Raw genomic sequence first — 26,318 nt, 5'->3', positions numbered from 1 at the left:
CCGCTTAAACAGTCAGTCAGAGGAGCTGTTAATTTGGAAAACCCTGGAATGAACTTTCTGTAATAATTGGCAAACCCCAAAAACCGTTGTACATCCTTTTTGGTGACAGGTTGGCCCCAGTCCAATATGCAGCTTACTTTCCCTGGGTCCATCTCCACGCCTTCCACTGAGATTCGATATCCAAGGAAGTCTAGAGACTTGAGGTCAAATCCACATTTCTCTAATTTAGCATACAGGTGATTTTCTCTCAGTCTCTTCAACACCGTCTTCACATGCTGGTCGTGGTCTTCCTGGTTCTTTGAGAACACCAGGATATCATCTAAGTAACAGATTACATACGTGTCCAACAAGTCTCTAAACACGTCGTTCATGAATTTTTGAAAAATTCCTGGAGTTCCACAAAGCCCGAACGGCATGACCAGGTATTCATACTGTCCGTAAGCGGTCAAGAATCCTGTTTTCCATTCATCTCCCTCCTTCATTCTGATCAGATTGTACGCTCCTCTCAAATCCAACTTCGTGAAGATTTTTGCAGAGCGCAGTCGGTCCAGCAACTCTGAGATCAGGGGCAGCGGGTAGCTGTTGGGGATGGTGATCTGGTTCAATGCGCGATAGTCGTTACAGGGTCTGAGTTCCCCCCCCCTTCTTTTTCACAAACAATAGTGGCGCTCCAGCAGCGGATTGTGAGGGGCGTATGAATCCTCGCCTCAGGTTTTTATCCAGGAATTCCTTCAGGGCCTCCCTCTCATTCTCTGTGAGAGAGTAGATTCTCCCTGATGGGATGCTGGCTCCTGGCACTAGGTCAATCGCACAGTCGTAAGGGCGGTGGGGGGGTAAAGTCTCTGCCTCTTTTTCATCAAACACATCTTTGAATTCTTCATACTTTGGCGGCAGGGTCACTTGCTCGATCTCTTGCACTGCCCCCGCTAAGGTGTTCTTGATTCCTTCAGGTTGACAGTTCTCCTGGCAATACTGTGAGGTGAACCACACCACCGCCTCCTTCCAACTTATTTTGGGTTCATGCTTTGCTAGCCAGGGCATTCCCAGAATCACCTCAAAGTTCGAGAGATCTGACACGTACAGCGAAATGAACTCTTCGTACCCAGGGATTTGAAGTTTCACTTCCTCCGTGGCTTGTGTCACCCCTCCTGACTTCAGGGGTCTCCCATCGATAGTCTCCACAGCTAGGGGAGCGTCCAGTTTCCACCGGGAAATTCCATGACGCTTGACTAACTTTGCATCAATAAAATTTGTGGAGGCTCCACTGTCAATTAAGGCAGTGGAATTAAACACCACTCCTCTGGAAGTTGTAATCCGAATAGGCAAGACCAACACCCCCTTTGAGGGAGGTTGGATCGTTGGGGGGCCTTTATACAACGCTGCCCCCAGTCCACCGGCCTGCACGTGGACTGGGTGTTCTAGTTTCCCGACGGCTCGGCTTTCCCCCCTTTCAGTCCACAGTCTCTGGCCACATGGCCCGGCTTTGAACAATAAAAGCATAAACGTTCCCGGCGTCGTCTTTCCTTTTCTTCTTCCGACAGTCTTGGCCTAGCCCCTCCCTGTCCCTCAGTTGCATTACCTGCCATCCCTGTAGTGGGAAGGGTCTTGTTGCGGGATGCCGAGGCTGAGTATCTCGGGACCTCCTGCTTCCTTTCCAGGCGCCTTCCTTCCATCCGGTGATCTATCTGTAGGCATAGCCGGATGAGCCCTGGTAGGTCAGCGGGGGGGGAGGTCCTGGCCAACTCATCCAGGATTTCAGCATTTAATCCACTCCGGTACATAAACATCAGGGCGGCGTCATTGTAACCAGTTTCCTGGGACAGAATTTTAAAAGCGTTAGTGTACTCGGAAACAGTCCGTTTAGCTTGCTTCAGACCGCCTAGTTGCCGCGCTACTGTTTCAGCCCTTTGCGGGTCTTGAAACATCTCGGTCATCTCCTGTATAAATCCTCTGTACCTTCCTAAGACAGTATCCTTTCTCACGAGATACGGAGTCACCCATTTTGCAGCTTCTCCCTCCAGGAGGCTAATCACGAAAGCTACTTTAGCCCCATCGTCTGGAAATTCCGTGTGCCTGACATCCAGATATAACTCACATTGAGCCATGAAGGTTGCCAACTGATCACTTTGTCCCGCGTATTTTGGGGGCAATCCAATGGGAACCTTTACTACGGCAGCTGGAGGGGCTGTTCGCATCTGGTCTATTGTGGCCTTCAAGGTTTGATTATCCGTCTTCAGCGCCTTGACTGCTGCTAGCAGGGCTTGAACATCCGTCTGCAAATCAGCTACCTTAGTCCTCAGGAGTTCCACTTCTTCCATCTCAGAAGTGGGGTTCGTCCCCCCCGCTGCTCCCTTTGACATCTTGTCCCAGTCAAGTGAAGAGAGCGTTGAGGGTGATTTAGGTGGCTCTGTCAAGCTGTCAGGCCCAGGATGTGACTCAGGAACCAGACCAACGATTGTAGTTAATTCATGTTTTATTAGGGTAATGTCCAAACAAAGACTGCGTTTTCTCATGAATCAATACAGGGATACAGGTCCTGCGGCATTGGGAGAAAATTGACAGAGCAAGGGACTTCTTCCCGCCTGTTCTTTAAGAAGGGGCCAAACGGGCGCACAATCTTTCGCTCCTCCTTAACTGCCCCTCGGGTACTGCCCGCCTTCCCCCCCTTCTCTCCTGTCTTTTCAGCTGTCTGCGTGTGCGCGGTGAGGGGGGAAGCATCACCCCCTCCTCTTCTGAAGTTTCCGATTCCAGGATGGGGGATAGGGGAGGGACTGATGGTAAACTGCCTCCCCGCTTTTCGGCTGTGAGCAGCCCTCCCTCTTCCCCCTCTTGCTCTGAGCCTGAAAGAGGGGGAGGCGTGAGAACGTCCAGGGAGGGCTCAGGCTCCCCGTTGCTAAGCGACCTTATCACTGGCAGTTCCTCTGTTTCGTCTTCGCTCCAAAGGGGGGAAGTTCCTCCCCCTTCCCTCTGCCATCCATCCGAATACTCTTCTCCCAACTCTCCGGGATCCAGCTCCCCGGGATTGGGACCCCAGCTCTGCCTTCCAACACAGTGGAAACAAGACATGTGCACTATTTGTGTCAAGTGGTAAAATCCATCTTTAGTTCATTCCTTTGAGGAGTCTGTATTTTGTTCCAACCATCCATAGCCACAAAGTCCCACACTGTGTTTAGGTTAACTGTGCATTTCAAAAAAAGTGTCTTTTGTTTCAGTCTTTTTGCAAACTATTTGTTGTAGATTTTCGTGGTCAAGAAAGAATTCATCAAAATATGGATCACAGAAAGTATGCATTTTAATACAATTAAATTGTAATTTATTAGTTTTCTAAATGCAAGAAGGAAGTTTCCCTTCTACAAATGCAGTATTTTTTCACTGTCCAGTTCTCTGGAAAAAAACACTTACCTTCTTCAAATGCAAGAAGAGGAAAAAAGTTATAGTCATTATGAGAAGCATTATTATCAGCAAATATTTAAGGCTAATTTGTTCCACCCTTAATTAACCTAGATAGCACATTTCTAGGTCTACTACTGGAATGAATCAAATTATTTGAGTAAATTATTTAGTAATGTCTGCAGTTCTGGGCCCAGTTTGACAACGGTCGCACAGTCTGGCCTTAAAATGGGCATTTTTACCAGGAAGATGAAAGCTTTTGGTAAACTGTTGTTGCTTTTTAGAAATGCTACAATTTTGTTAGTTTGATTTTTGTAAATTGTATTGTTTTTATTTGTTGTGTATTTGTGTTTTTTATTTGTGTGTAAGCCCCCTCGGGGGCCTTTTTGGCCAAAAGGCAGCCAAGAAATAAACTGTAACATAACATAACGTAACATTATTGTACAGATCCTTGTTTCTTATCTAAGTTAAGAAATTATGGGGAACTGTTGCCAAAAAATCATCTCGCCTCAAACAACAAGCGGACAAATTTTACTGGGTAAGCTTATCTTTCCCCCCCCAAACAACAATATACAAAAATATTTGCATAGTAACATTTCAAGCACAAAGTCACCAGATAGTTCACAAAGGCCTTTAAATGTAAAAGTGTGCAGCTTTTAAAGACAGCTAATCTGGAGATATTAATGTAAACTGGAGGAAAAACAGTCAGTGTCCTTGTTTAAAAAGAGTCTTAAGATTAAGGACAGCTAATTAAAGGTATTTGTTCTAAAAGTATTTTTGTACAGTAGGTGTAACAGTCTTAGGATGTAATCCAAAATGCCCAGGTTCCTCATATTACAGCAGAGAATGTTTGTTCAAAATATCAAATGAGGCACTAGTTGCACATATTTTAGAATCTGTTCATAATCTAAAATTTCAGTCAATCTAAAGATGACTTGCATATATTTCTCATCTTCCAGAAATCTTAGTGAAATAAGTCTTCCGAAGGTGGTGCATAAGAAAATCCAATGAATGCATCATCTGCTTCCAGCACGCTGGCATTTACAACATTATAGTCAGAAGAAATGCAAACTGAATAGGGTACCCTCTCCTCAGTAAATGCTGTGTCAAAGTTCCTGATGTCATCTGGACCAGACTAGGAGATAAAACATACGCAAATCATTGTAAGAAGGTATGTATTTTGAATTGTTGTGAGTCATATTATACTTTAAACTGAGAAGGTCTACTTATTTCTGAGCAAAACCAGTAAGGGTGCAATCTTACCTCAGAGGGTGTCCCAGGGGCTATACAATGTTGTGGACTTTCCTCTCTATGGATGGAGGCAATGAAACAATAAAAATGGTGCCCTTTCCTATCCTGCCCTAGTCAGTTTTGCTGGGCTTAGGAAATGGCAGAAGTTCCATCACATCTCCACCACCTAACAGGATTGCTCTGTTAGTATATTTAGTCATTACCATTTTATTTAAAGCTCCAGATGAAACTATTTCCCCAAAGTTCTTCTGTATCGTTTTCCTTCTTGAAGTTATTTGATATCATGATTAATTTTTTTCGGCCTTCCTTCTGACAAAGCCTTTTAATCTGAGTACAATTATTGTTGCTATTTTTAAGAGCTTAACTATGATTACTTCTGGGATGAGTTCTTGTATTTCAGATTACTAAAGGTAGTATAAACTATTGCACCTACCACATTTGGATTAAATGGTGGTGGGATCTTTTTTTGTAGGAGGTCAGTCCAGCTGAGAGATTCAAAGAAGGGATGCCTTTGAATTTCAAGCTGAAATACAAGATAAAAATACAGTTGTCATGTCAGCATATGCTACATATACATTTGTCTTATATTTATCAGAAAGCTGCCCGTTGCTGTCCACAAAATAACCAAATTATTCCAAGCTACACAGGAAGTGGATTGGACTGTGAAAGACCAACTCAAATTGTGTTTGCATTTTGACCAATTTGCAGGGCAGTACAATATCTCAGAGAGGAGGTCAGGTCTCCTGCTCCCCTGGTGCATTCACTATAGCTGCCCAATCTCCCTGCTTTTTAAAAGTTTGATAGAAATATCTGTGGGCTATAGGTACATTCTTAAACCGCAAGGTTTTTTGCCTATTAGTGAATTGACTTCTATTGAAATTATTTTCTTAGACCAACCTTTTTCCCAGGGTAACTTTTGCCTGAATTTAGACCTGCAGGAGTGCTCCAAACATGAGTTGGATGTTACCTAAGTCTCCTCATCTCAACCTCTCTCCTGACACACCCCTGGAACACCCCTCTTTTGGGAGTTACACCAGCTGAGCCTGGCTGAGCTGGATACCTGGCTGAGCTGGGACCCAGCTGGCTTAGCTGAACATCCACTGCATCCAACTCCCCACAGCCCAGCACAAATGTGAGTTGGACTACGCCCTTAGTCATTATGACAAATTGTGGTCCCACTGCTTTTAGAGCGGTTTAAGTATATACAACTCTGCCTAGATTGGGGCTTTAGATGGAACATTTTAACCGGTTAATTTTTGACCTCAAACAGCAGTATTTTTCTTTGCTCCAGTGAACCTACAACATCAGCTGCTTGGCTTTGCATGATTTAGTTATCCCTTTATTTGAAAAGTAGCAGCATGCACTATGTCAACCAAGCTTAAGAAATAGCCCTTGTTGGGAAACTTGTTTTATTTGCTTGAAGGAACTGCAGTAGCCAAACTCAAATTATTTAAAACTTCAGTAATACGCAATTTGCACACTTTTTAGCATTGCTATGGCAAGTGATAATTTTAAAAGAAAAGCTAATATTTAGAATTCTTAGCTAGTGGTATTATAGCCCTATGTGTGACAATGCCATTATATTCACTACTTAGTTTCACTTCAGATACATTACATACAAAGTCTTCTTTAGCTCCAAGTCTGTTTTGCCTCTCTTTCTCCAAAAGTTCTTCCAGAATAGACCAAGCTGTAAGACTGATGCCTGGCCTTAAATGTAGGGGCTTGTGAAGAATGTTTTCATACATCTCAGCAACATCACGGCAGTAAAAAGGAGGCTAGAGAGGGCAAGGGGAACACACTATTAGGAAGCTAAATTAAAATCAGTAGGCTTCTTCAAGAAATGTAGATGAAGGCATAGTTTGGAATGATCACCCATGCCAGATTAGACACAGTTCATTTCCGATGAGGGAGAACAGCCAAGAGAACCCACTTTATCTGTGTAGCAGGTTAATGTCATAACGGCAAGAGAGGAGCTTTTCTGATCACCACTTTGGAATTCTCTTCTCTTGGATACTAATGCTTATAAAGTACTTTATGGAGCACTCACAGAGCTTCTTAATAACTGGGGCAAATATGTGGAAATTTGAATTAAATGTTGTACTCCAAAAAACAGATCTGGACTGGATTATTGTTTTAGATTTGCTATGCATCCTAACCCCTAGGGATGGGCAAGGTTAGAAATTTTAACAAAATAAGAATGAGTTTTTGATGGATGTTGCCATATTATGGGATAACTACGGACTCACAGCAAAAAAAAGCTTGCAAGAGGTACACTCTAGGGCATTTTTTAGTTTTACGAAAGCAACCTCTGCCAGATTGATCTGAAAGGCAACGCAATCAATCCGTGGTAGGATATCTCCAGCCCTCAAGACAGTGGGATGGGATGAGAGCAGCTTTGTTCCATTTGGCAATATTTGTTTTCTATGTTTTTCTACTGTATGAAGGTTTTCAGTGAAATTCTTAAATCAGCTCTTAATGCACCTCAATCAGCATATTCTTTCATTGTCTGACAACTATGAACAAAAATTGCTTGTGGCACAATCAGTGAACATCTTGACCAACATCATTGTGTAGCCTTTTGTGTGGTCAGGAAAGCATCTTATAATTGAAAGAGAAGAGGAAGAATAAGCGACCTTCCAAAAATGCATTCTCCTAAATGCTGAAAAACATACATTTTAGCATAGGTATCACAAAAGCCTATAATATATGCCTTTTACTCTAGGATCAAGGAGGAATATAAGGGCAAACGAGAATATGTTGTTAATGTCCTGGACACTGACATTGGCAGCCTTTTCTAGCTAATTCCATTCTATTTAGCAATGAATAGCATCACTGCCACTTCAGTTGTCTGTTCTATTTGTGCTGGGTGACATAATCTGTTTCCAGTAGAAAGTCAGGAAATTAACAACAGAAAATCAAAAGCAACACAAGACAAAACCACAAGATCTGCTAAATATCAATCAAATTTTATTGTGCAGTCAGACCTGCTAAGATCTGCTGAATGTGAAGTAACTTGTTCACAAATATGAATCCTGAATGTTCTTAATATTGCAAATAAGAATAATCCTGCTAAATTGGACCAAGATGGTCCAGCATCCCATTTCCATCCGCAGAACCCCACACATAAGGCATGAAGTCAATAGCTCTCCTGTTTGCCTCCAAACATCTAGTATGCAGAGACATCTGGAGGTGCTGCTTTAAATATGAAGCATGAAAAACATTAAGTACTTACCAGACCATACAGCATTTCATACAAAACAGCACCAAGGCACCACCAGTCTACGGTGTTGTCATAGGGTTGCTTTCTGATCACCTCTGGGGCCAGGTACTACAAGATGAAAAAGTTTGTCTAGAGTCACTTGGAAACACAGCTGTTCTTGCCAAATGATGGATGGAAGGTATCATTTATTTGTCTGAGTCAATACTGTATAGGAGATTTCCACCGATTAAGACAACTCCAACATGTGTTCAAAATTATCTTATACTATTAGGTGAAATCCTCCTGGTAGTTACGCTGGGCTGAGGGGATTCAGGATGCAGCATGGCTGCAGCAGAGCAGGAAGGGAAATTCTACTGCCATCCAAGTGCAGCAGAGTCCGAGCCAGCTGCAAGTGGCTCCGGTGCAAGTGGAGCCAGCGGAAGGCCCAAAAAAGGGGTGTTCTGGGATGTGTTGTGGGCAGAACCAAGGGGAGGGGGACTTATGCTGCACCCTGAGCCCATTTGGCTTGGTCCTGTAGCCTTCAGTCCCGGCAGCTGGTACACCGGGAAAAGAGGTGGCAGAAAGAAACATGACTTTGTTTTCCTTCCACTGAGCCCTGTCAGTGCAGCCAGCATCCTCCACTCCCAGCGGCTCCTGAACAGAGGTAGGATGTGGTGGCACGGGTAGCGTAGTGGCAAATTCAGAAGTGCAGGGTCCCTTCATGATATTTACAGCCACGACCCCTCCCACCCGCCCTTTTTTTTGCTGCTGGGTTGAAAATTAGATCCTTGTTAATTCTTTTCTCACAACAACAGACATCCCTAGGAGCCAATCAGCATGAAAGGGAAGAGTGTTAGCTACTAAGAAGAGTCTTCTTAGTGGGTGACTCACTTCCTTTCACTCTGATTGGCTCCAATCAGTAGGAAAGGACAAGGACGCATATTAGAAGATACTTCTCAGTGGCTAACTCACTCTCCTGTCATGATGGATTGGCTCATAGGATGCTGAAGACATAGGGACCCTGCTAGGACTCTGCTCCCCCAAAAGGTAAGGGGTCTAAGACCCCCCTGAGTCCTTGGACGACTACACCCCTGGGTGGCACCTTCCACCAGCTCCACTTCTGCCAGCCTCTGTCGAGTTGGACTATGCCCTAAAACACATTTTTGTGCACCCATTGACTTGCTTTTCTGTTCTGTTTCTAAGGATAAGATTTCATACGTTTTGTAGAAGGGTTGGTCTTGTTAAACTACTCTTGTAGTTAACTGTAACTTTAAGACCTGGTGTCTGAATTTGCTGTTTGTTCTTCTCCCTTTTTCCTTTTGTGTTGTCTCTTTTAAATTGTAAGTCTTAGGGCAGGAATTGTCCTGTTTTTTAATGATCTGAAAGTCTTTTTGGTTGAAGAGTGGGGTAAAATGCTCTAAATAAATAATAAAATACTTTTTTCCTCTGATTTTTAACTTCCATCCATTTTCTTAAAATGCATACATTTTAAATATCATTTCTAAGTCTGTCAACACAAGCAGGGCTGGTTCCAAAAGGCGGCCAGGTTGGGCACTGGCCCGAGGGCCCCGCAGCTACAGGAGCCCAGGGGCCCTCCGCTCCCCTTCCGCAATCCGTGGCACGAGCCATGCTACGGATCGCAAGACAAGAGCTTCCGAGCCACCCACTGCCGCTGATGCTGCTGCCGCCGCCGCCACCCACCACCATCCCTGCCGCTTCACCTACCTTTCTCTGCTGTTCTTTGTGGCTACGCACACTGCGTGTGCAGGGTTGCCATCAATCAAGATGGCAGCCGAGGTTTCCGTAAGGGACTGAAGCCTCTGCTGCCATCTTAGTTGATGGCAGCAATGCACGTGCTGCGTGCCATCAACCAAGATGGTGGCAGAGGCTTCAGTCCCTTACGGAAACCTTGGCCGCCATCTTGATTGATGGCAACCCTGCGTGCGCTGAGTGCAGCCGCAAAGAACAGCAGAGAAAGGTAGGTGAAGAGGTGGGGATGGTGGGCGGCAGCGGGTGGCTCGGAAGCTCTTGTCTTGTGATGCGCGGCACGGTTCGTGCAACGGATCGCAGAAGGGGAGCGGAGGGGCTCGGGGCAGGCTGATGCCCAAGGGTCCCGGCATTCCTGGAGCCGGGCCTGAACACAAGGCCCATATTTGCACTTGCATTTTTTTCTAAATACAGCATAACATCTAAAATGATACTGTCCTGCCAAAGGCTATGAGTTTTCTTTTCAGTTATAGCATCAGTGGAAAGTAGCATGTAGTTTGTCTCTTGCAGTGGTATAGTCCCATTTATTTGAACTCTCCCTCCTTAGTGCTATAATGTTTTGCAAAAGTTACTGCAAAGGTTTTTTTTTAATTATGCAAGGAATTTCTTTTACCTCTGGTGTCCCACAAAATGTTGCCGTGGTGTCTGAAGTAGCAATTCCTTCTTTACAAAGCCCAAAATCTGTTAAGACAACATGTCCCTGCATTGAAAATAGACATTCTATTGTAATATAATGTAGAGTGCTAGTGATCATATTAAATCAAAACAATTCTGGGGCAATAGGAAGGGACATTTGATGCCTACCAGGGAATCAAGAAGAATATTCTCTGGTTTCAAATCCCTGGTCACAAAAAAAGAAAAGAAAAACATAGTTCAGAATAAGATTGGATGTAGGAAATCTAGTAAAATATCTACTCTCTTATGTAAGCTTTTAAAAAGAAAACAGACCTTTGTAAATCATGCTTTGTCAGAGTAAATAAATAATACAAAATGCTTGCACTCAGTTTTGTGGTTATTGATTTTAATATAAAAAACCCAAATGTAGTCTAAATTATTACCTGTATACAATGTTTATGGAGTGTAGGTAGCCCAATGCACTAGCTATTTCAGCAGCATAAAACCTGGCTCTGTGTTCAGGAAAGAAACGTTCTTTTTGCAGATGAAAGAAGAGCTGCAAATATGCAGAGTGCAAGTTAAAAGAATGTGGCATTAAAAACATAATTGATGGTGTCATTCATAGCAATAGATTAGCACAACCTGCAATTTCCCTATGAACAACTATAAAAACAGTGAAAATAGATTCTCTCTGTGCATAACCATTCACATCCTTCCTTTAATCATTTCCTTATTTTGTCACATCTGTAGCCCCAGCATACTTGGGCCACAGCTGGTAAATGAAGTAAGTTTATGTTTCAAAAGAGATGTGGGGCTAATGTAAACTTCTACTGTGATGGCTTAAGCTGGTTGCTCCATACACTGGGAATCAAACTTCTTTATATCAACACCACATCACCAGCAGACTTGCTAAAGAATTTTTATGATGTAACCATTTTGAATTCACTCAGTTATTGCAGCTTCTAGCACAAAAACCTGCACAGAGGAAGCCGGCATAACTTAAAGTAGCTCAAGTTATGCCTGATTAAAGTATGCCAGACCCTAACTGCATTCAGGAACTCTTGAGAGGGGAGAATGCCAGCTCAGCGTGCAGAGCCCAGTGGAAAGAAAATAAAAGCTGCAAAAAAAAAAGGAGCTGTTGTGTGTTAGACCACCCTTTTTCCTGCCTTAATTTAGCCTGAGACTGGAGGTCACATGACAGAGCTGAATGGATGTAGGATATTGTGCAAGTCCCTCTCCCCTCAGTCACGCCTCCACCACTTCCCCGGAAAGGCCCTTTTTTGGGACTTACACCAGCTTAACTTACACTGGTCTCTGCTGAGATGGGAGGGGTGGGGTTTTGCTAGCTGAGTCAGGATGAGCTAGCATGCGAGACCTACGCTGGTATAGTCTGGGTGAGCCAGGACCCAGTCGGCTCAGCCGGAGATCCACCGTATCCTATTTCCACTCAGGCTGGCATAAATACCTACTGGACTGCACCCTAAGTGGGTCCAAACAAGTGGTTCTGTCAGTTTCAGTGGGCACCATACTGCCAGAAGACAAAGACCCAAAAATATACCTACCTCCCCTCCATTAACAAAATCCAGAACAAAGTAAAGCTTCTCTGTAGTTTGGAATGAATAATGCAATCCAACTAAAAATGGATGTTTCACATTTTTCAACAGCACATTACGTTCAGCCATAATATGTTTTTGCTGCAAGGAAGTAAAAGGTCAATAAGTAAATAGGAACAATTTTGTAATTGGAGGGAAAAATAAAATATCTATTTCCTTTCACCTCTTTCCTGTTGAGAACAATTTTTTTCTGCAGCACTTTAACAGCATAGAACTTCCTGTCCAGTTTTCGTTTCGCAAGAAGAACCTGAAGAAGAATTTGCATCTAGAGTAAAAAGTCTGTTCTTGTATTAATGTCTCCTAAAGTGTGAAAAGTAGAGCAAGGCCATATTTTCATCATTATATTTCAACTCCTTAGTTTTTCACAAATACATGTAGGGACCTGCTTTGGTTAGACTATTTGTCCCTCTAGACCAGTACTGTTACTCTTCCTGGCAGCAGCTGCCCAGGATTTCAGACAGAGATTTCTCTCATCACCTGCTATTTATTCCCTTCTTCAGTGTAGATGCCAAGGATTGAATCTGGGACCTTCTGCATGCAAGGCAGGTTCAAGGATTCTTTACCTAGTGTCATCAGGAAAAGAAGATTTTCCCCAACTATGGAATCAAAAGAAGCGAGTATGAGGAAAGAATACATAAAACAATTAAAATTAGGCCTACCTTGCCAAAGCTTCCCTTCCCAATAACTTTCAGGAAGTCAAAGTCTGTTGGTTTAGCACTAGAAGGGATTGAGGGGGGGGAAAGGGTTATTTAAGGTAGTCAAGGTGGTAAGTCAGTAGTCATGGAATTATTCAGTGTTCCAATAACAGACATGGCACACATTCCCAATTTCTTTTTCTAGTGAGTATTCCTTTCTATATTATACAGCCATGAGAGTGACTGTATACTATAGCCAGCATGGATTTTTCACATTCTGCAATGTTAAATTGAAAGTACCCCCATGCCATTCTGATGCTTCCCATAAGCTCATTTCAAAATATAACCTTACAAAACTTATAGTCCTGAACTCAGAAACGCTTGCTTAACAACTCTCTCAATTTTCATGGCAATACAGAAAACAGTCAGAGAGAATCGAGAGTTCAAAGTTTAAAAAGAGAAGACAAAAAAAAACCAGACCCCTTTTGGACTTTTTTTGGTTAAGGTTCTCATAATACGTTGAAATTAATTAAAAATCAGCCATGTTCACAGAGTACCTGTAATCTGATTACTGACCTTGCCCCATACTCTGACCTTAATCTTCTGTAGTTTAAAAGTTTAAAAAATGCCTGGCTGATTTTTAATTAATTTAAGAAATGTTTCATTGAACACAACGATAATGTCAGGCATGCTCAGAAAGAACTAACTGTCAGTGTTCTAAAAGACAGACTCACAGCTGCTTAGCTTGGCTTGGCTAATCGGGGCCACACCTACGCCAGACCTTTATTTCATGTGAGACAGTCATGTCTTCCCTCAAAGAATCCTGGGAAGTGTACTTTGTGAAGGGTGCTCAAAGGAGACTCCTAGTCCCCTGACAGAGCTCCAGTGGCCAGACTGGTTTAACAGTCAGCAGCTCTAATTGAAGCTCTTTGAGGAGAACAAGGCATCTCTTAGCAACTCTCAGCATCCTTCACTAACTACACTTCCCAGGATTCTTTGGGAAACACCATGACTGTTTAAAGTGAAATAAAGGTCTGGGCGGGATGTGGCCAGGAGCAGCTTTGGTTTAAATTTTGGTGGGAGGCTATATGTGCCTGCTGTAGAATAAAAGGTGGGCGAAACCTTGAAAAGCAATGATACTATTCACAAAGTTTTCCTTTTGGAAAGGAAAGGTGCTTCCCCTCTGACCAGTGCCCATCCACCCAATCTCCTCCCCTCCTCCTCCTCCCCTCCCTGCCCGTCCTCCAGGTCAGTTTCACCTATCCTAAACAAGATTGCACAGAAATAAATCCCACTGAACTCAAAAAGTATGAAAATGATCAAACCCACCCTCCCTTCTCCTCCCTCCTATCCCCTCCCTTTTGCCCCTTCCCTCCTCCTTCCTTTGCCCCTCCCTCCCCCTCCCCTTCCAATCCCTTCCCTCCCCTCCCCCTCCTCCTCCCCATGGTCAGTTTTACCTATCTTAAGCATGATTGCATGGGAATAAATACCACTGAACTCAATAAACATGCAAATGATCAAACCAGCTCTCCCCTCCCCCTTCCTTTGCCTCTCCCCCTCCTTCTGCTCCCCTCTCCCCTCCCTTTCTGCTTCCCTCTTCTCTCCTCTCCTTTTTTAGTGTAAATTTTGCTCTATACACTGTAGTTCACATATTCACAGAAACAGAAGCAAAAGAAAATGATTGCCTATAGGAAACTTCACTAAAATTGCAAAGTAAATCAGACATATTTAAAGTGACCATCTGAACTATATCAACTGTCTTAATAATGTTGTTTCCTCCCTGCTAAAACAAGGTCAGCACAGCACATGTCTTCTTTCTATTATTTGGGCTGATTGCAGGTGTTGCCACCATTCACCATGTGCTCAGAGGCACATGTTAGCAAATTCTTCCAAGCTATGTGAAAGACCAACCCAAATTGTGTTTGCATTTTGACAAATTGTAGGGCAGTCCAATATCTCAGAGAGGAGGTCAGGTCTCCTGCTCCCCTGGTGCATTCACTATAGCTGTCCAATTTCCCTGCTTTTTAAAGTTTGATAGAAATATCTGTGGGCTATAGGTACGTTCTTAAACCGCAAGGTTTTTTGCCTATTAGTGAATCATTTGTATTCTCCTCCACAATTCACATTTAGCAGTCAGGCATATGCCTCTTTTCAGCCTCTCTTAGGATCAACATTTCACACAGCATTTCCTGCTTTATGCACACTTCTTCACTGTCCTCCATACTTGACCTTTTTTCCTCCCCCTCAGCATTTGTTTCACTTTCTTCCCAGTTGTTCATCTTTTCCCCTTTTGTTCACACTGAGCTCACATAGCATGCAGGAAAATATTTTCTTGGTACCTATTTAAGAAGAAGGAACTGTACTAAAGTTGCTCAAAAGGGCAAATATATGCAAGGAGCTGTTTAGGTTTTTTCATGGTTAACAAAGTCAGTCTAAAGTCTAGTTTATAATTAACTAAAAACCTACTGAGGATTTCCAGATGGCCCCAGGTTGATATTCTGTGAGGTAGAGTTTAACTGTTGAAAGTAGAAGACAAAAAACAAAAATAAGAGTGAGATCAAGATATTTATCTTCATTAGAAGGAACATGTATGCCTACATTTCAGAAATATCCAGAATATCCAGAACATGGATTTTAAAATAATAATAATGCTGCCTTCTTGAATCCTGGTCTTTGGAAGGTGCAAAGGTTAATTAGTATAAGTCCAGTCAATGAATGCTCCCACCAGTGTCACAAACATCCCTGCAGAGTATAAATTGCTCTTATTTAACACTTGTTTCTGAGATAGTTCTCTTATTTTTGGGAACAAAGTCTACCTCCTCTTCATAGCTTACAATGCTGATCAGAGGAAAATTCAGCTTGTTTTGACAACTGGCTATGAGACAGACAGAGGAAATGCAGCAATAAAAAGCAAACGTTGGCAGTAAGGAATTTAGAAGCGACTATTTCAAATACTGCCTATATGTTTAAATATATGTGTATCTATAGCTCCTCACGTGCCCCAAATTATACAGCCAGAAGAGTGGCTGTATACTATAGCCAGCATGGATTTTTCATATTCTGCAATGTTAAATTGAAAATAACCCCCATGTCATTCTGGTACTTCCCATAAGCTAATTTCAAAACAAAACCTTACAAAACTTATAGTCCTGAACTCAGAAACGCTTGCTTAACAACCCTCTAAATTTTCATGGTGATACACAAAACACTCAGAGAGAAGCGAGAGTTCAAAGTGTAAAAAGAGAGAGAGAAAACCCAGACCCCTTTTGGACTTTTTTCTCTGAGAGTTCTCATAATCTGTTGAAATTAATTAAAAATCAGCCATGTTCACAGAGTACCTGTAATCTTATTACTGACCTTGTCCCATAGTCTGACCTTCACCTCTGACCTTCACTGAGCTATGAAATTCTCTGAGGACGTTCTAAACTATCTGTGGCAGGCTGTTTATGCATTGTGCAAGAGAAAAAATGTAAATTTACTACCTTCAAGTCAATTCCGACTTATGGCAACCCTATGAACAGGGTTTTCATGGGACTGAGAGGCAGTGACTGGCCCAAGGTCACCCAGTGAGCTTCATGGCTATGTGGGGATTTGAAGCCTGGTCTCCCAGGTCATAGTTAAACACCTTAACCACTACACCACACTGGCTGCAAGAGACGGGGCTATGAAATGATTGTGAATGTCAGCTCAAGGGCTTCTGCCATTGCTGCATGCTGATTGATGCATTCTATGCATAGCCAAGGGTATGTGTGTGTGATGAGTGACATAATGAATGATAAATGATGATATTGTTGTCAGGAAAGCTGTAGGAATAGCTGCTGCCATTGCTATGTTTGCTGTTTTAACATCACAGATGTGGTTTTACTTAGGCTAATGGAAGAGCAAAGGATCTAAATCCAGTTTACCAAATGCAATAGTCACCATATTCATAAGAACACAAGATAAGTGACAATGTATACGAGAAAATAGTCCAAGAATACAGCCCAAGAATATGAAAAGTGGAATTATATGAAAAAAGGACTTAATTCCAAGATGAGTACAGATGGGGAGATAAGTGAGGAAGTACTTTATTTTCCATTGCACTGTAAAGCAAGAAGTCGCACTTAAGAATTTTTAGGATGAAGCCAACAAGTTTTAATTACCTTTTGACTGTTCCTTTCATCCTCATCTTCAGATGGATCATATTGGTGCTTTGGATTGTCCATCTGAAGAAATGCTCGGACATCTGGGCTAAAAAAATATAGCTAAACCCATCAGTTATAAAGAATGGTACATTTTATACCTTTTTGATGTGTGCAGCAGAAGCTTCTCTATTTCACTGTAAACACTTTCAGAAAAAAACATCACCAAACTTCTATTTCATTTGTAGTCACATACAGTAATAAAACATAAGCAGAAACTTTGGCTTTGTAACATGAAAACTGAATCCAACTAGGGGGTTAATTTAACTGTATAATTCCTTGTTTTTATTCAATTTCCATCTTATAATTACAGAGTTTGTTAACTGGAACCAAGTTTCCATTTCCACCTCTAGAGTGTATACTAATTAGATAACTTGTGAACATCACTTAAAAAAGCTGTTTCCTTTCTAACACTTTCAGCATTACTGTCACTTTTTGTTTCTAATTTTCTACTTTCTCAATTAATACAATTAAACTAAAATACACAAAGAAAACAAAAAGCATCAGAAACCCCAGCAGCAAAAACTAGTTCTTCTCACATCCCTTATGGATGGGATATGAAGCAAAGTCTCTCCCACCAAGCTGAAGACATGGAGATGTACATTTCAGAAGAGGCACTCCCTGAGAGGCCTGTGACTTTGAAGGGCTTTAAAGGCTGTTGTCAGCACTTTCAACTGGGCCTGGAAACTAAAAGGAAGCCCATAGAACTGAGCCAGAACTGGAACAACATGCTCCCTCTAACCCGTATTTGTCAAGAGAATCTTAGCATTCTGCAGGAATGGAAGCTTCCAAACAATCTTCAAAATGCAGTTCAGCGTAGGGCACAGTGCAATAGTAAATTCAAAAGAGTACCAAGTACAAATGACCTAGGGCAGATCAAGAATCAAGAGAAAAAGGATGTGCATGTATGTGTGTGCATGAGGCTGTCCATTAGCTACTGGGCTAAGTTCAAGGTTCTGGTTTTGGTGTACAAAGCCCTATACAGCTTGGGACCAAGATACCTGAAAGATCGTTTTACCCCTTATATACCCAACCAATCACTATGCTCTGCAGATGAGGGCCTCCTGCAGATACTACCTTATCAGAAGGCCCGACCTACACAACATAGAAAGCAGACCTTTAGTGTAGTGTCATCTACCTTTTAGAATTCCCTTCCCTTAAATATTAGATAGGTGTCATCTGTTATCTTTTCTGCGCCTACTGATGACCTTCCTCTTTCAACAAGACTTTTAAGTAGAGACCTCATCTCAGTCTGCGTCTGTATTGGAACTGCTTTTTAGTATGTTTTAAAAGCTTTTTTAAGAAAAATGTTTTAAAGATGTTTTAATTTAATGTCTGTTTTTATGATGTTTGAAAGTGTTTTTACTGTTTTTGTTTGCTACCCTGGGCTCCTACTGGGAAGAAGGGCGGGTTATAATTTTTTAAAAATGAGTGAATGAATGAATGTGTGTTTCAAACTTCTAATAGTGTTGTCCACAGCCTTGAGCAACAACATTTGAAACTACCAACACTGAACATGCAGATTTTTTAGTTACCACTTTCAGACTTCATTAACAGTGGAATCTGAGTAGATGCAAGAAATTTTATCTGAAAGATGTTTATTTACTTTATTTATTAGCTTTATATCCTGCCCTTCCTCCCATAATACTACACCAAGGCTTCTTTTCAGATCTTTCAACATATTAATATGTTTTGCCAACAAATGTAATTAATTTTTTTTAACTGCATCGTGTAGAAACCTGTTTTTCCAATTTATAAAGTACTGTTGACATAGCCTAACCTCAAAATATTGCTGAGATTTGGTTATGATAATTCAAATTGTATGATACTGTATATTTGACACTGAATTATATTTTTATATTTATGATGCTGACTGCTTTGTGTATTTGGTTTAGAATGGAAAGGCAGGGTAAAAATCTTGTAACAAATAAGTTGTATTTAGGGTTTTAACCAATAAATTCAGGAGCAAATCCTCTCAGAATTTACTTTGGAGTAATCCAATGAAAGTCAATGGCTAATGAACATAAGAACTGCCTTGCTGGATCAAACCAGTCCATGTGATTGAGTATTCCGTCTAAACATGGCAAGCCAGATGACCCTGAAATACTCACAAGGACAACATGATGGTGATTAGCCTTTTCTTTTTGTGTGACCAGCATCTGGTAGTCACAGGTGCAATTTTAAAAATCTGCTTATATTGGAGCACCTAAAAGCAAATTGTGAATTATGGCTTCCATTATACAGTTTGACACATACTCTTATTTAAATATCATTTACAAAAAAATGTATATTCACTTACTGATTGCAAAGTTCTGGCTGTCGTACTAAATTCTGAATGAATTCGTTCAGTCCTGCTCTTCTCTGCTTAATGAAATCTGTTTGAAAGAAAATTACGAAAAGCCAGACATTGGAGTTTGTTTTTTAAATTAATTAGCTTTCTTCTATTTTATTCTCATCAAGCAGGACGACCAGATATTAAGGAGAAGAACTAAAAGCGGCTATGAAATATTTAATATTAAACTGAAGTTTACACATTATTACTTCAGTGTGAATCTGTTCCATAACAAAAGCCCACTTGCTCCCGTTTTCCTGATTGTAGCCACTTCCCTAGATCTCATAGAGGACAATGGGGTGGCAAAATTGACTTGACCAGATTGCAAGCAGCTTCTGGTCTTCCTACAAGGTAAGAGCTTCTTTAAAAAAAAAAAAAAGGATATGCAAATACATGTGAATAAGCATCAATCTTTTCAACAACAAATTCAGTTCCAAAAAATATTGCAGGCATGTAAATTGGAGGGGAGAAAGGTGCAATGGGCATTATCCATTAGACACTTTTAACAGTTGTATCTAAATGTACGTTTGTTGCAGTAGGACTGTTCATGAAGGCTTTTTGGAGGGGGGGCTGTTCCAGGGTACATCCTACAGTACTATGAAAACTAGACTCTCTGAGGTTTCACACCTAAAAAGATATCATTTCTACATAGTCCTTATCAGAGTACACACATTTTGATTAACACATGTCATATTAACAGATAGAAATCAGCTAGGAGTAAGTGTGAGTGTCTGAAGAGCCCAAGGGCAAGGCAACTCTCTCCTGTTGCACCTCCAGCCAAAAGTTGTAAGACAGTTCTCCCATTAAGCTTAGTAGTGAATCAGAGTCAGGTAGGGGAAGGGGAAGGAGATCACTATTAGATGGAAGGAGTTACAAGGATTAGGTCAGGAATGGGAAACCTGAATCCTCCAGATGTTGTTGGATTCCATCTCCCAACAACCCCAGCCAGTGTTGCCTGGGTATGGTCTGAAGGCACATGAGGCCACCTGTGTGCTGAAAGTAAGCAGGTCTGGTCAATGCCTGATTGGGTGGCTGCACAGAAACTGTATGTACACTGCCTTGGTGGAAGAAAGGCAGGACATAAATGTAAGAAAATAAATACGTAATGTGGATTGCACTGAACCTGGAGAGTCACAGGTTCCCCACCCTGGTTTAGATAGTGTGTGACTAGGTTATGAGTATCATAATCATCTATGCCCTGCCCCTCACCCTACGGTCCCAGAACAGTTTCCAACAGTTTAGAATACATCACTGAAAACAATTAAAAAACAATTTAAATTACAACATCCAGGATTATCTTGAAGGTATGCTAAATACAATATAGCAGAATTTAAGACACACTTTGCATAAGCACTTAAGTGTAGATGCCTGTCTCATTTTCTATTTATCATCCTATCATCCAATCTTTAACAAAATTTAACAAAGAGGTCTGATGCAATATTCATGGATATAATGGACTGTATCTAGTGCTAGTCCGACTCCTGGGCTCCTTTGGAGGAAGGGTGTGGTATAAATTTGATAAATAATAATATTCAGAGCAGACCCATTGAAGGTAATGGGCATGACTAACTTGGGTTCATTAATTTCAACAAGTCTACTCTGAGTAGGACTAGCATTGCCTAAAACTAGTCTATGCAGTATGAAGGACATGTTGGATGAATCAAGGTTGACAGATTAGTTCGAGAAGAGAAATCAAAAGCTTTGTTTGTATTTTTCTGAAATACAGTTGTTCTGGTTGTTGACAGTACTGCTAAAAGGGAGAAGAATTTACTTCCCCTATATTTATCAGCATTATACAGCCTGCAGTGGACCAGGATGTTCCCCTTATAACAAATGAATGAGAGTGATGTGCATGGAACATGCTGCACTAAGCATGATCACTTTTTTAAAAAACACAAAAATCTCTGATCCTTAATGCGCTTGTGTTGGCAGAATTCCACTGATTAACAAAGCCTTGATTTCAACCTGTTTTGAAAGTCTTAAGCTATAAATAGAAGGAAATGAAGTCAGCATTGAAGCAAGAATTTCAAGGAATCTAATCACAGATTTGTGCAGTTGAAAGAGACCAGAAGGTCAGGCCAGCCCTTTGCTCTGTAAGGGCTTGTGCCACATGTCAACTCCCACGGATGAATCAACATAAAATGTGCCCTAAGGCCAAGAGGAGACTACAAACACACACAATGCATCACATGTATGTTGTGCCAGCATTTCTGATGGCTCAAAAGCTAAGAACTCTAGTATCAGTTCATATTACTATCAAACAGATACTGTGTTTCAGTTTATCGGGATTACAAATGCAAATAACATCTCTTTCTTTGCAGTATCCTAGAATCCAGATATGTCAGGGAAGACAAAAAACCTTCATCCATAATCCAGACTATGATGCAACTAATTCTCCATGCCAAAAAAACCTAGTTCCCTTTGTGATGATCCTGTATTAGTGTAAATAGGGTAAGTGCTGTTTGTTTAGAAGATACATGGTAAGTGGAGTGAAAGAGGAGGGGGAGTGAATGGGCAGTAGAATGCTGGATGATTGGCTGAATGTTTAAAATGGCTGACAGTATAAAAGGAAGAATGTCAGGTAAATCTGTGTGGACGTGTGTGGACGTGTGTGGACGTTGGTGGACTTGAGAGGGTTGTTTTGGTGGGTTTTAAGAGGAGAGGGTGGAGTTCGGATTAATACTAAGACCAGTACCTCAGGAATAGATGTAAACATATGCTTAAGTGCCTTTTAAAGAAATCTTGTTATCTCTGTTATATAATAAAATACTTATTTGGTTTACCAAAGGCCTGATCCTTGGCTGGGGTTTCACAGACCAGAAGGGAGGGTAAGGTAAATACCAAGGCTGAAGGATAACAAATGGTGGCAGCGGGGAAGGGTAGAATAACACCACAAGCAGTCTGAGTAAATCAAAGGGATTGGGACAGCTTTAGCACTCAGTCACAGAGGTAACCAGATAGAGAGACTCAGGCAGAGTCTCTGGGACTACTGGTTATAGGACGTGACTGGTGGTGCTGCCTAGCAGGGGGATCTGTTGAGATCTGTGCTAGAGCGGGGAGAGAAACCATATAAAAGGACAATCCGGACTGGTGGAGTCCCTGGTGGTGCCTAGAGACAGGCAGTAACCACGAGCAGGTAGGAACCTGACAGGGAGAGCCAGGGAAGGGCGTCACACCCTTCTCCCCCTTGCCCCAGAAATCCAGCCCCACCCAGTGCTGAATAGAAAATTGCTTTTAATTCTCAGGGGACTTTCAAAGAAAAAAAAGGAGTCAGGAGGACTGTGGGGTACACATCTTAAAGAGCTCTCAAGATTGTGCCTATTATCTTCCTAACTGTTCTTAGCTGTGCCTCTACATGTCATCTTTCAGGAGATGCAACACATGATGGCACACATAGACACACGATCATGCATTTCTACATACTATCAAAATGTCACATGCGCAATATTGTACTTGCAGCTTGGGTATTTTCATGCCCCTGTGGTACTCTATTATTTATCCCTTCCTTTTCTTGCAACTGTGTATTTTTAGGTCAATGAGCAGATGTATGATCTTGACTGGATGATAAATTGACTTAATGTTTTCCTCTACAAACAAATGTTTTCAAGGCAAAAAAATTAGGCACCGCACTCTGGTAATCAGCAGCCCTGAATTAATACTACTGTGGATTTTGAAGGGCAGAGAATATACACTGATCAACCAAGGCACATCAATTATACTTGTGAACATTACTGCAAGTTGCCAATATTTGGCAAGAGTCTTGCACAGAGGGAACAAAGCAAGAAAAAAGCACATTCACTTTTGGTCTGTGGAATCTAGCTCTGACCATTTAGTAGGTTTTAGAAATAATTTCTGTAGACACTATTTAAAAACAAAGTAAGAGTAAAAAGAGAAGACCTGTGATTTACCTGGATCAAAATTATCTCCAAATATTCTTTTAGCAGGAATCTTCAAGTTCATTGTGGGAAATTGTTTCCTTAACTGAAATATATGAAACACACAGATAGTTTAACTTTGGAGTATAGGTAACTTCTTGATCACGATGCATTACCAACACAGTTGTGTTGGAGGAGAGCAGCCCAGGGGCATTCCCTGATCCAATTTTATCTTGATTCTCTTTACTTACTGTATTATAAAGTTTATCAAACTCAGCATATCGTCTGAAGACGAACCATTCATTATTGCCAACAGAGACCAAAACTTTGTAAACCTGTAGCAATACAAAAGTAAAATTAATGAGAAATTCAGAGATTAAAATAAAGTAACACAGTTCTGGGATTATAAACCCATGAACGTTCTCACTTATTTAACTGCTATTTAGGAGCTAAAGTAAGAGACTGAAGGCACCTTGCATTCTCCAGCACAGGGCCGCCCACACAAAAGAAATTTTCAACGTGGAGATATAGAAAGCTTTGTCATAGGAAACAGGAGCTCCTAGTAAATGTCATGGCAACTTGTAGTCAATAAAATGTTATTGTTAAAAAGGCATAGAACTGCATGTTTCAGTTCTGATATGTCCCACTTAGAACCTTGGATCCTTAGACTTGTCAGCAGAACACAACTCTCATGGAATGGGCCTTTCATTTTCCCTGTTTCCCACTGTGCCCATGAAAACCCAATCTTGAATGGTGGGGTGGGGGAGTGTCATTAGAATGGTACAAGGTACTGTGTGGAGGCTACAGAAGGAGGGGGGAGTCAGCAAGGCTTGTGACTTTTTTATGCAAATGAATGTGCCTTTCCGCTTCTGCTAGATATCTTTTCATCTGAGCCAGTAAAAACAAACATTTAAAAGACTTCCTAGGCTTAACATACAGGGAAGTAAAATGTTTCTGGAGGTAGATTTTAAATTATTTTTTTTGAAAGATAAAAGGTACGAATATAAACTATGAGCTTGTATTAGTTTCATTCTGAAAAAGCTGAAAAGGGTACACTAGTCAAGGAATTGCTTAAAAAGAACGTACTGCAAGAACAGAAGGCTCCCATAATAAGTGGACTGTACATAATTTAAGAGCATATTCTCTAGACAGAACAGTCACCATTTATAGTGGACAAGACTACATACTGCTAGCTGTACATTTTCTATGGGCCTTTCTATTAAATGCATGATTTGTAAATTTACAAAGGAGACTCTAGAGTCTAAGGAAACCTTAATTTGCTTATTTTTTTGCTATGCACAATTTTAAATGAAAATTCTGTTTTGGATAGCTATCTACTCTTCGCTATTTGCAAACCAATAAAAGAATTACAGTATATACGTACTCAATATTATATAGAGCAAAGTGACACTAGCAGAAACATCTGATAATCCACGAACATTGATTTTCACATCAACCCTGGCTATTTCACCCAGTATAAGCATCACAAAAATATTATAATAATAAACCATATTATTATTATACTAGTGGTTTAAACATTGGACAACATACAACAGATTTACTGTTTAGGTAACTCAAACTGCTGAAGATGAAGGAAGGAAAAAGAGGATTTTTAACATATATGATGGAAATGTTTTAAAACTAAGGCTCTCTGGATAAATATTGTTGGATGTAAACTCACACAGCACCCTGAAGTAATCACGCTGAGATGTATAACTAAAAAGATAGACAGATTAAGAACTGGAGTAGCTGGTAATATGTTATGAATGGCATATTAATTGCTGCCAACCCCTAACCACCCCAACTATAACAGAGAGGCTTAACAAGGTCTGCCACACAAATTAAACTAGAAAGTATGGTGTATGTGCAATTAGAAAAATCCTTGTTTTTTAGTGGACGGTTGTCTCATATAATCTATTTGCTAGGTACTATCTAGACAATCACAATGTAAATTTTTATAAAGTTGTCACATTGTATTTAATAGTGATCACACTAGAAAGTTTTTTTAAAGTATGTGAATGAGATAAAAATAGCTCTAACATGTTCATTATTTGGGTTAGGGGTTGTTTTTTTAAGTAGAAATCAACACATAGCACTAATCAAGGTTTCTTAAATCAGGCGATAGCCCTATCTCTTACGGTATTTTTCCAGCAAAGTTCTTTGTTGGTAGTAATATTCAGGAAGTGCAATTCATTAATTCTGCAGCAGGACCATCATACTCTCACTGGTTTTCAAAGTGATATGAAAAAAAGAGAAACCTTTAAAGCCTGAACTCGCACTTTAGAATTCCAGAAACTAATTTAGAATATGTCATGTGGGCTCTGTGATTGAGTCTCCAAATGGATATTCTCCTTCTTCACTGTAATGTAGCCACAGGAAGTTCCAGTTTGTTTCTTTTTTAAATATTTTCCACGTGTTCTTTTGTTTTGTTAAAAACTTTTATTTTATGAAAAATGTTCAAATACAAAATAAAATAACTGAACAATTACCAAGATATGCTTTCTTGTTTGCATTTCATAGGTACATGACTCTAAAATATCCAAGTAGATAATGTTTTTGTCCTCATCTCTTTACCTTCTATCATGAAGATATTCACTGTTATTGTTCAATACATATAGCCGTATGTCCTTTAATTCATATCATGCAAGGTCTTAGTGCTTATTTTAGTCCAGCCTTTCCCAAGCTTTGGGTCCCCAGATGTTGCTGGACTACAACTTTCACCAGCCCCAGCCAGCATGGCCAATGACCAGGAATTATGGGAACTGCAGTCCAGCAACATCTGGGGACCCAAAGGTTCACATATGTTATCAACGGGAACCACTTTTCAAGAAACTCATAGTTATAGTTCAGGTGCAACGAAACTTTATTTATATTTATTTTATTTATAACAATTGTTTCCCACACTTTATCAAACAATCATTTTATGGAGACATATAGCTACATTTCCAAAAAATATGCTAACTGGAATTTTGCTGATATGTATATTTGAGATTTGTTCTGGATCCATAACCCCTAACATGATTCATAGGTACTTAATGTACCATAAGTTTCAAGCCTAATGTTTAATCACTTTCAGTCATGCCCACCATAGATGAAAGGAGGTTTCTCCAATGCCACATTTTTTCCAGCACAGTAGTGAATGTTGCTTATTAATATAATGCATCTTTTCTGGAATGTATTTGTTTATTTAAGGTACTGATATACGGCTTTTCAGGTCAACATTACAAAGCAGTTTATATAGAAATATTAAAACTATAAAATAAAACAAGATTACTCCTTCTCTAAGGGCAACATGGTCCTTAAGTAGCCCTTTGGTGGCAGGTGGGGGAAGGAGAGGCTACTTTAGCTGGAACACTGCAAGCTAGATGTTGCTGCTGTCTTCTTCTCCCTGCAGGGCAATATGATCCTCAGATGGCCCTGTGGTGAATGTTGGGGGGGGGGAAGGAAATGTCACCACAGC

General features: G+C 40.8%; 1 protein-coding gene across 12 annotated transcripts in view; it reads right to left on the bottom strand.

Moving 5' to 3' along the window:
• Positions 1 to 3,431: 3,431 nt before the first annotated feature.
• Positions 3,432 to 26,318, bottom strand: part of SGK3 (serum/glucocorticoid regulated kinase family member 3) — a 93,819-nt gene continuing 70,932 nt past the window's right edge. For 9 of the 12 annotated variants that reach the window (XM_061600479.1, XM_061600473.1, XM_061600480.1 and 6 more), the window contains 15 exons: positions 23,110 to 23,193; positions 22,892 to 22,964; positions 18,951 to 19,026; positions 16,613 to 16,700; positions 14,937 to 14,986; positions 12,495 to 12,552; positions 11,999 to 12,082; positions 11,785 to 11,916; positions 10,666 to 10,778; positions 10,412 to 10,448; positions 10,221 to 10,307; positions 7,874 to 7,969; positions 6,261 to 6,416; positions 5,075 to 5,164; positions 3,432 to 4,525 (listed from right to left, as the gene is read on the bottom strand). In XM_061600479.1, coding sequence (XP_061456463.1) covers positions 4,355 to 4,525; positions 5,075 to 5,164; positions 6,261 to 6,416; positions 7,874 to 7,969; positions 10,221 to 10,307; positions 10,412 to 10,448; positions 10,666 to 10,778; positions 11,785 to 11,916; positions 11,999 to 12,082; positions 12,495 to 12,552; positions 14,937 to 14,986; positions 16,613 to 16,700; positions 18,951 to 19,026; positions 22,892 to 22,964; positions 23,110 to 23,193 — 1,395 coding nt within the window. In that variant the 3' untranslated portion in view covers positions 3,432 to 4,354. Of the gene's footprint in view, positions 4,526 to 5,074; positions 5,165 to 6,260; positions 6,417 to 7,873; positions 7,970 to 10,220; positions 10,308 to 10,411; positions 10,449 to 10,665; positions 10,779 to 11,784; positions 11,917 to 11,998; positions 12,083 to 12,494; positions 12,553 to 14,936; positions 14,987 to 16,612; positions 16,701 to 18,950; positions 19,027 to 22,891; positions 22,965 to 23,109; positions 23,194 to 24,996; positions 25,083 to 26,318 lie in introns of all 12 variants that reach the window. The other 3 variants (XM_061600510.1, XM_061600501.1, XM_061600490.1) reach the window with 3 other exon arrangements.

This window comes from Rhineura floridana, chromosome 1, assembly GCF_030035675.1.
Source record: "Rhineura floridana isolate rRhiFlo1 chromosome 1, rRhiFlo1.hap2, whole genome shotgun sequence".
NCBI lineage: Eukaryota > Metazoa > Chordata > Lepidosauria > Squamata > Rhineuridae > Rhineura > Rhineura floridana.
Note: the sequence above shows the minus strand (reverse complement) of the source record. Positions and strands in the feature narration are given on the sequence as shown.